This window comes from Pteropus vampyrus, unplaced genomic scaffold, assembly GCF_000151845.1.
Source record: "Pteropus vampyrus isolate Shadow unplaced genomic scaffold, Pvam_2.0 Scaffold217, whole genome shotgun sequence".
In the NCBI taxonomy this organism is placed as follows: domain Eukaryota; kingdom Metazoa; phylum Chordata; class Mammalia; order Chiroptera; family Pteropodidae; genus Pteropus; species Pteropus vampyrus.
The window spans coordinates 1,751,573-1,762,233 of NW_011888998.1; the positions used below are offsets into that span (position 1 = coordinate 1,751,573).

Genomic DNA, 10,661 nt, shown 5'->3' on the forward strand with positions numbered 1-10,661 from the left:
GAGAAGTTCACACAACAGGTCACAGCAGCTCTGTTTTTTTATGAAGCTCTTCATCAACCTCAAACTGCTCAGTAATTCTACATCCCTCACCAGCTCATTCTTCCTCCCTCCAACAACTGTTTCACAAAATTCTAACCTAGTCACATCAAGCTCCCTACTACCTGGGCCTTTACACATGAATTTCAATCTGCTGGATGTGCTCCTTCAAATCAGCCCCCTCTAACTGACTCTTTAATTATCCTTTAGCTCTCAGCTCATATACCACACTTCTTCAAGGAACCTTTCCTTGACCCCTAAAACCCTAAACCACACCCCAGAACACAATTTCATGCACCTCTTTTCTGTAACACTTATCACAGTATAATTTTACCATGTATTGGTGTGATAATTTGATTAAGATGGGTAAGAGCACCTGTCTCACTACTCTTTAATTAAGCTTCATAAAATCAGGGACTATGTTTGTTGCTCACTATCTTCTCAGTGCCCCAGAGGTCACCTGACATATGTAGGCCCTTAAATATTTGTTGACTAAAGAAATAAATAACCATTAATGACTTATGGAGATTAAGTGATTAGGTATAAGAACCCAAAAAGATAAAGAAACTCTGTCTCTTTTTACCTTGGATCTTTCACAGAAAAACTCTGACATCCTAGTAGTTCTCCCAAAAGATCTCCACCACAATATACCATATGCTGCTCCCTCGGATCATAAAGCTGCTTCATCGTTATATACTGGCCTAGATAGTGCATGACCTGCATGGGAATAAAATACCATGAAGAGATATGTCTAGCTGCTGCCAAAAACACACTAATTATGAGGAGATATGGTCAGTTAAGTTTCCTAGAGAAAGAGACAACATATTTATGAACATGACTGATTGTTTGTAAGGAGTCCAGGGTCCTACAACAGGATAGTTACACCCAACTACTAGGTTCATCCACTTATTATCACATTAACAGACCCTTACTTTTTATAATAGAAACGTACTGGTCTGACAATGAGAAAAAGTGGTGAATTTACCTACTATCTGCTTAAAAAATTTTCTCACCAGTCCAAATAAAGGGGTCTGTTCTATTACTAAAAGTAATAAACTTTAAATTTGCCTAGGTCATAAAATGTTTTCCAAGTCCAAGAGCACATAAGTACTACAGGTTTTTTATGTGTTCACTTAATTCTTTTTGATAAATGAAGTACAAAGCCATCAGCACTATAAGTGTATAAAACAGATTCTAAGTGTTTTATCAAAACTTTCATCTATATGGCTTTTTTCAGAGTTCACAAAATAGAAGGGAACACAGACAAGTTCATGATTCAAGTTAAAAATTCTCTAAATTTTTTTCCTAATGTTTTCTCCATGTAACAGATTTTTTAATTGCTTAATAATTAAGTTCACTTAATGGCAGTAAGAATTGTATTAACACAAATTACAACGAGCACACCAAAGCAGCTCTCTTTATCTTTAGGCCCCAATGTCTCAAGAATTATTAGATATTTGTACAGAAAATTTTTTCTGACACTGTTCCCATTACACTGGAGTAATGATGCTCCTGGGCTCCCCTCCATCCCAGGCAACATGTCCCAGTATTAAAGTTCTCACATCTAATCAAATATCTAGAGGAAAAGCGCCTACTGAAAGAAAAAGGTGGAAGTTTCATATGTATATCTGTCCAACTTTCAGAAAAAATAAATCCATTCTAAGTATACAATATAATAAAATCTTCTAAGACATTACTTTAACCCCCTGGCAATGGGCAAAAAGACCTGATTTGTGGTGCTGTTCTTATATCAGTCAGGGGGAAAGCAGACGTACAGTCCTTTGTTCATCCTAGCTTGATGCCTGGGTTGGTGGCCAAAGCTATTTCATGCCCGGGGCACATAAAAAAATAATAAATAAAACACTACTCTAAATTTGTATATATTACTACTATTCTCATTATACCATACTGTCTCAATGCACATACTGAGAACCAATATTTAAAAATAAAAAATTTAGGGAATTCTTCTTTGTGCACCAGGTAGGGTCAAGATTCAAAATAGAGAGCATATCATGTAAACTGACTCTGTTTGACTTTTGCCCAAGTAAAACATTCTCCCTGAATGACACATACTTAATTTCTTAACCCAAACTCTGCCATGCTATTGAAGGAGGTAATATAATTCCTTATAACAACTTTATTAATATAAAAATCCATGCTTTGAAAAGTCTTATCAGAATTTTGGAGATATATTCCAAAATGATGCACTTAATTTAAAATGATAAAGGAAATATGAGTATTCTAGAAAATCTGAAATGCCTCCAGAATTGTTTCCTTGAAAGGTATAATGGAAGCAGTCAGGAGTGCAGTATTGCTGCTGACAGGTGTTAAGCTTTTAAGCAAAGAAAAAAAAAAAGCTTGATAATTCTGTTTCTTCTGTTTAGGAAGGGTTAGATCTTTACCTTACTAAATGCAAGCAATTCGAAGAGATTAACATTTTAATACTGAATCTTTTCCACTTATAGAATTTATTCGTTAAAAAAAAAAAAAAACTTAAGAAGCTAAGTAAGTTATTTAAATGCATGTTTAAAATAACTCACAGTGCTCAAAAAGAGTATCTGACACATTTATAACACAAAATTACTGCATTTAATTCCTGCCTGGCAGCATAACCTGTAAATCACAGAACTTCCTTTCTTAGGACTGATTTCAGAGCTACATACATATTCATCCGCTTCTACTTCTCGGTTGTTCTTAAAACAGAATTTTCTTTGATGGCTTACCTCTGTAACAGTGAAGATTTCACCTTGTGCACCTGCTGCCTGCAAAATCTTCAAAAGTGGCAGTTTTGGTCGTACCTGATGTAAACACAAAATAAACCTGCTATTTACATTTCAATTAGATTCGTTTCTGAAACCCTAGGAAACAAGAGAAGCTCCTTCAACTTTTTTTTAACAAACACTGGTACTTATAACTACAAACTTCCAATGCATAAAATAACTACAGATGATCAGATTACTACTTACCTTCCTGAAAAATTACATTTTAAAAAGACAGCACATTCACACCTACTAAGGTGGCAATAATAATAAGAAAAAAAAATAAGTGCTGGCAAGAACATGGAGTAATTGGAACCCCCTCATATATAGCTGGCGAGAATGTGAAATGGTGCAGCTGCTTTGGAAAACAGTATGACAGTTTCTCAAAAAGTTAAACATAGAATTTCATATGATCCAGCAGTTCCACTATAGGTATATACTCAAAAGAACTGAAAGCAGGGACTCAAAAAAGTATTTGTACACCAATGTCCATAGTAGTATTCGCAATAAACAAAAGATGAAAAAACCCAAATACCACAGACAGATGAATGGATAAACAAGATGTAGCATATCCATAAAAGGAACAGTGACTTACTTTGTCATCTCTTGACTTTGATTGCGGAGTCTGTCTTTAGCCACACAATTTTGTTTTTTAAACTTTATATACCCGTATTTGTCTCTCTCTTCCTCTTACAGCCTCCAGAGCTTTGTCTTAGGGCCTCCTTCATTTTAAAGTTTCACAAATGTTTCCTAAATTGTCTCCTAATATTCATCATTTCACTTTTTACATCTAAATCTTTATCAATCTGAAATTTGGTTTTATACAAGTTTTGAGTTCTTAATTTGTTTCCTTCCAGGGATGGACGATTATATCAAAACCATTAATTATATAAGCCACATTTTCCCCATCAAATCCAAATTCCATGTTTATAATACATTAGGCTATATGTATTGTGCATTTTTATAAAAACATAAAATTATGTATTTTGATGTTATAGGAAAAGATCTGAAACAGACACACCAAATTGATAACAAGATAACAAGTGTTACCTTGGGGTGGGGGGAGGGAAGAGATGGGTCAAAAAAGTCTCTATAAATACTTGAGATAAATACATTATAAGTTTGAATCTTTTAAGAATACATTTTCTATATTTACCATTTAAATTTGATTTTTAAAGAAAAAAGCTAATTAGAATGAAATGAGGAAGACAAAATATGTGTGTGTGCGTGTGTATATACATAAAACTTGGCCCCAAATTCTCAACTAGCCACCCTAAAACATGAGTTTTCAAAATGTACCACAGAGCACTCAGTAACTTCCATATATTTAATTAATGACCAATTCAAATTTATGAACGTTGATACTATTTACTAGTTCCCCTACTATGACATTAAAAAAAAATAATCCTTTCTACTCTGCATAAAATCCTATAGTCAGTGAAATCAGCTACATCTCCCAATAAAATTTTTTAAAAACTTAAGGAAAAATAGGAATGACTAAAAATGATTTACCTGCTTGATTTGCCTTGGAGAGATCCTGCAAGCACTGTCAGATGTTGAACACTGGGCAGAGGTAGAAAATGAAGCCATTTTGGCAGTGAAGAAATCAGTATGTCGATAAACCTAAAAGGTAAAAAAAAAAATTACAAAACTCTTCTAAAGTAGAAAATTCTCTTTGGGATTTACAAAAAAAGCAGCCAGCAGAAGAAAGACAAATACGTCAGAACACCCCACACAAATGCAATATAATATATCCATGCTGAAGTTCTTGATACCCTTCTGATCACTTTCTAGTTCAGATCCTACAAAAAACTCAAGCCTACACATCATCTATGCAATCTACCAACTTAGCTTCTGGAATATGAAACTTTTTAAAGTTTCAAAGGTGGCACTGAGGGGGACCAAAGTTTTGCCACCTCAAAATATGCCTTTTATGATACTGATTTTAAGCTGGTTATTATAAACAAAAAATTCAGAAACAAACTTTGACCCTCCCCTCTTTACCTGACAAAAAGAATTCTGCTTAAAGGGACCATTAGTATCCCAATATAAACTAAACCTGGCAAACAGAGAAATCTAGCAAAGCCTGTTTCCCTCAGTTCCACTGTTAATGCATGGCCTGTTTGCTCTTATTAACAGAGGGAAGGAATAAGGTGAAGTAGGGGCAGTTCTAAGATAGGAGCATAGTCTGTATGGAAGAAATATTTACTACTTTTGATTGTTTACAGGCAACAGTCCAGAAAGGTTATGCATATGCAGTATTCAGTGGTGTCTCGTGGTCAGCTAACAGACGCTTGGAGACTGAGTCAAAGCTCCAATATACACTCAGAAATGTGAGCAGTCTTTTGTTAATTGGCCCACAGCCATTAACTGGTTAATTATTTCTGCCTTTTTTCTCTCTCCAACAGCAGTAATTTAGAGTTCTTCTATTGTCAATAGCAACTAAATACCTACAAAATGAGTTAAGCAAGGTGGACATATACCATCAAGAAAGATATATCATGAATTAAAATAAAGTAAGATATAATTTAAAATTCTCACCTACCTTTTCTCCTTGGCCAAAAAAAAAAAAAAAAAAAAGCCAGAGAAAAGGAAAATAAATTTTTAAATAATCTTGAGTTTACTTCAGGCTTTTTCAGCAAAAAAAAGTGACAATCTGCGAAATTTATGAATAACAAGCCACATCGGGAAAAGAGTCAAAGGAACCTAGAAAAATCAACAAATAGTCTGGCTAAAACTAACAAGATTCCTCACTCTTTTGAGAAGACTTACTATTACAAAGTAAAAATTTCTCCCTCCTATCAGCTTCCCTTGATACAGAAAGGGAAGTCTAATAGAATACAAGAGTAAAACTTACAATTTTAAAGCAGCTAGCTTTAAATTAGCATTTCAAACCTTATAGACTGGGGGCTATCCTTCCACTTTCTAAATTATTCTAGTTGGTTAATAATCAAATTAACAGAGACAGATTAATAGGAGAAAACCAAATTTTAATACATGCAAATGGTGAATTCACATAAGCATGAAAAAATCGAAAGATAGTGAGGCAAAATTGGGTATATGTGACATTTTGGACAAAGGAGAAAAGGGGAGGGGATAGCATCTTAGATTTCAAAAGTGGGAATGGGCCATTCATAGGTAATTGAGGAAGAGAGGAAGGTACATGGCAGGTATTTTTGCTAAGCAACCCGGAAACCAAGGGGCGGGGTTGCGGGGGAGGCTGTCTAGTAAACAGCCCCTGCTTGACACCATAGTCAATTCAGATTAGGATAAAGTAACTATAATTAAGATTTCCTTCCTGGAGAAGGTTTTTCCATCTGAATCTCTTAGGCAAGAAAAAGGAGAGGGTCAAAAGACTTTTTCTGAGTCTTAGTTCTTAATAAGTACTTTAAAACCAATATTCCAAAAGGCAGCTTTTGATTGTCAAAACTTCAGTCACCTTCAAAACCAATTCTGTTCTCCCCAAACAGGCTAATCCCGTGATCTTCCCCATTTCAGTAAGTGGCAACTCTATCCTTCCAGTTGCTCAGGTCAATGACCCTGAAGTCATCCTTAATTCCTTCTTCTCTCACACTCTACATTCTGTTCATAAATAAATTCTGAAGCTGCAGATTCAAAATATTTCCAAAATCCAAGCACGTCCCCCTACTTGCATCATCACTCCACTAATGAGAGCCACCTGCCTCCTAAATGCATTAGCCTCCTAAATGTCATCTTGCTTCCACCCTTCCTTACCTCTCAAGCTCTGAACCTCCGTTTATCTTTGCTCAAATGTCAAGTTTACCAATGAAGCCTTCCATGACCACCCATTTTTAAAACTGCAACTCTCAACTCCCAGTATTCCCGCTTTATTTTTCTTCCCTGTCCTTGTTACCAACACACTATATATTTTAAGTATTTATCATGTGAAACATGAGCTACAAGTGGGGAGAGATTTGTATTTATTCTTTCATTAATATATCCCCAGTGTCTAAACTGACAATTACATATATCGTACAGTGTCATGCTGTATACAAATATTAATAATAGTGTGAATGACTTCCAGAAATGGTCCCCAATGAGACACATCTCCCAACTGGTTCTGTGACATGATTTAATCAATAGAATGCTGCTGTTCAACCAAAAAATTCAATTTCCAAGGACGAGAGTCTTTTTTTTTTTTTTTTTTTAAAGAAAGATTTATTAGGCCATTGCCATCAAGAAAGACCAGGTCCTGAAGCATGAAGTCCGAACTACCAGCAGCATGGCAAGGTGAAAAGACAACATGTCCACCATCCTGGAGCTGTTGAGCGTTTTTTATACATTAAGTAGGAAAGAGGGAGACATAAGCCATTCTGAAAGCATTTACATTATCTAGAGATAAAGGGAGTGGGAGAAACTAAAGTGAGGCCAATTATGGGATAGGCACGCAGAGCCCCCAAGGAAGTTCCATGGATCAGCTGTGGGCAGCAGACTGGAAAGTTCATATGTAAGTAAGAAGTGAGGCTTCTGGGGTTCCATGAGACCTGGCCAATCTTTCGAATAATCTGAGTAATAGTCACCTGGAAATTAATCCTAAATTCAACGGATGTACAGGAATGGGAGCAGTCTTTCCTCAAAACTGGTCCACAGATGCTAACAAACTGTTCTTTCTCTCATTCTCTAGCCACCGTAATTGAGAACGTGTCAGAAATTTTTAGTCACAGAGGAGTGATAATGTGTCAGTTCCAGGCCACATAGCTTCATTTTTGTACTTCTGTAGGCCTCTAAAATCTGGCTACTCTACTGGAGACCACGCAGAAAGAACATGTGGAGAGGTAGGCTCAGTTGTCCAACTGAGCCCCAGCCTTCCAGGCATACCCTCCTAAGCAACACACATCTTGAGACATTTCAGCCACAGCTGACACCTGTTTACTATAGCTAAATGACAGAACACAAGCAAAACCACCAGAAGAACCACACAACTTAGCCCATAGAATCATAAATAAGTAAAATGGCTGTTGTTTTAACTCTCTAAATTGTCGAGTGGTTTATTACATAGCATTAGATAATCCAAACAAATAGTAAAAACTTACAGAGAACTTACTCTATACCAGGCACATATACTAGCCCATTTATAGCATAAATATTTATAGCCCATATATAGTCCTGTGATGTAGGTAATATTATTATCTTTTACAGATAAGACAAGAGAAGCATAGGAATGTTATCTGCCCAAGACCACATAATAAATTGTTGGAGTCAAGATTTCAAACTCAGAAAAGTTCTTAAGTCCCCACTTAGCATTTATTTTTTCCCATTAGACCTCAAGTGCACAGAATTAATCACAATTCTTTCCTTCAAGACATACTCTCATTGTTCATCTATACATGGCCCACTTTTACTTGATTCGTTTTAATAAAGCAATAAGCATCCACCAACTAAGACTCTTTGACAGTCTATACCTAACCATAATATCCCCCATCCCATTCACCTGCCTCCCCGCAACAATCATCTTGAATCCTATGTTTTGATTATCCAGATGGAATCCTAAAAAGTACATTTATATAGTTTAGTTGCTTTTAATTTAAAAAAAAAAAAAAGGCAGGTATGTTGTAATTTTAGGAATTTTTGTTTCACTAAAATAATTTTCACTGCAGTTCTTTAAAAAAAAATTGTGGTAAACTATATAACAAAATTTACCATTTTTAGGTGTACAATGCAGTAACAGTAAGTTCATTCACAATGTTGTACATCAACAGCACTATCTCCAGAACTTTTTAACTCCTCAATATCCCCTCTCCCCAGGCCCTGGTAACCACTATCCTATTTTGTTTCCATGAATATGCCTATTCTAGGTACCTCATATAAGCTAAAGCATGCCATATTTGTCCTTTGGTGCCTGGCTTACTTCATTTAATATGTCTTCAAGGTTCATTCATGTAACAGCATACTATTATTTGTTGTTTGACTGCTGTATAATATTTTAGTGTGATGGACATTTTAGTTGTTTCTAGGTTTTCACCATAGTCATGCAACAACATAAGGACGTTTCAGTCAAGTATGGACCACATATACGGTGGTGGTCCCACGGATTATAATGGAGCTGAAAATTTTCTATCACATAGTGACATCATGTCCTTAGTAAAGTTGTAGCACAATCCCATTAGTCATGGCTTTCACCACGGTCTACTTAATCAATTCTGCAATGTACGCTTGCAAAAGTCTATGTTCACTAGGTTAAGGTTGTTGTTTTACAATCTTATATATCTGTTGATTTGTCAGCTTAACCTATAAATAACTGAAATGCAATGAAATTTCCCACTATGATGATTTGTCCATTTATCCCAGTGTAGTTCTACCAATTTTGCTTCATTTATTTTAAGGATTTTTAGTCAGAGGTACACATGCTTCAAAATGCTATATCTTGGTGAACTATAATTATACAATGATTACTATGTAGTGATTCTTTCCATCCCAATTAAGACATTCTGTCTTAAAGTATATTTTATTTTATGTTAGTATAGTCATGCCAGCTTTCTTTTATAGTTAGTATTTTCGTGTATGCATTTTCCCAATGTTTTACACTCCCTTAAGCTTTTGGTGTGTCCTTTGTAAAAAGCACATAGCTGGACTTTGGGTTTTTAATCCAATTTGTCAAATTATATCTTTGGTGAATTTAGTCCATTTATTGTAACTGACATATATGGATCTATTTAGCATTTCAGTTTGTCCTACTCTTCCTATGTTTACTTTGCTTTAACACTAGCAGAAAGTGTTGTGCTATTAAAAAGACACTAGTCTAAGAGCCATGGAAGTCACATAACTTGCCCAAGGCGAAAGCTTATCCTTTTTCACTATATCATGCCGCCAGTTAGTACACTTGGACTTTTTTTCCATAAGTAACTATAAATGTATTTTCCTTATAACTTCCTTAATAACATTTATTTCCTTTAGTTTATTGTAAGAATATAGTACACAATATATATCATACGAAATGAGTTAATCAACTGTTTATGTTACCAGAAGGCTTCCATTCAACAGTATAGATTAGTCTTAAATTTTGAGGAAGTCAAAAGTTACACGCAGGTTTTCAACCGGGGGAGGGGAGGTAAGCACCCCTAATCCCTGCATTGTTCAAGGATCAATTGCAGTTATTTTCAGTTGCTCAAACCACAAAGTCAGGAGTCATCTTGATCTCTCTCTCCTCCTCCATTATTACATCATCAAACCTTATAGATTTTAAGTCCTACACCTTTCAAAACAACCCCTACTCTTCATCTTCATGTCTTCATGACCACATCCTCAAACCAAAAAGTGTTACTTCTTGCCTGCATTACTGCAGCAGACTTTTAACTAGTCTCTAACTCCACTTCAATCCAATCTCTACACTACAGCCAGGGTTAAAAGACCAAAAACACAAAAACAAAAATATCCTAGTGTCAGGCCCTGCTCCCCAGCTTGCTAATGCTCTAAAGATAAACATGGAGTCTAGCCCTTCAGCACCTTGCTAGTCTTTCCACTTGCACTGTTCTTTCCCATGTGCCCTGTGCTCCAGTCACAGTGATCTTTTGGTTTCTCAAACAGGACCATAGCTTCCTGCTTCAGGCCCTTTGCACACGTTGTTCTTTCATTTGAGCACAGCTGAGTTCTGTACAAGACTGACTCATACTACACCTTCCAGTCTCAGGTTAAATGTCTGCATCAACAATAGATGCTAAAACCACTGACATGAAACATTGGTGGGGGTGGGGGAGGTTAAAAACACATGGAGCAAGCTTACGGCACTTAACTCAGTGGCCAAACTTATTTCTAAAACAGGGTCATTCACACAGTATGTACTTCCTGATGTGAAGCAATAGAAAACACCCAGTACCTCCTATGAAGCATTCTTGGAGGCGGGGGGGG

General features: G+C 35.9%; 1 protein-coding gene and 1 non-coding gene across 12 annotated transcripts in view; one reads left to right on the forward strand and one right to left on the reverse strand.

Moving 5' to 3' along the window:
- Window positions 1-10,661, reverse strand: part of MDM4 (MDM4, p53 regulator) — a 33,391-nt gene that overhangs the window by 19,157 nt on the left and 3,573 nt on the right. For all 11 annotated transcript variants that reach the window (XR_896643.2, XR_002783463.1, XR_002783464.1 and 8 more), the window contains exons 2-4: window positions 4,308-4,418; window positions 2,760-2,834; window positions 620-753 (exon numbers count right to left, since the gene is read on the reverse strand). Coding sequence is in view for 5 of the 11 variants with exons in the window: in XM_011373012.2 (XP_011371314.1) it covers window positions 620-753; window positions 2,760-2,834; window positions 4,308-4,385 (287 nt within the window). In the remaining 6 variants the exon portion in view is untranslated. The remainder of the gene's footprint in view (window positions 1-619; window positions 754-2,759; window positions 2,835-4,307; window positions 4,419-10,661) is intronic.
- On the forward strand, window positions 1,738-1,880 carry LOC111747295. Its single transcript, XR_002783498.1, has one exon. It is a non-coding gene; the product is annotated as a small nucleolar RNA SNORA48 (small nucleolar RNA).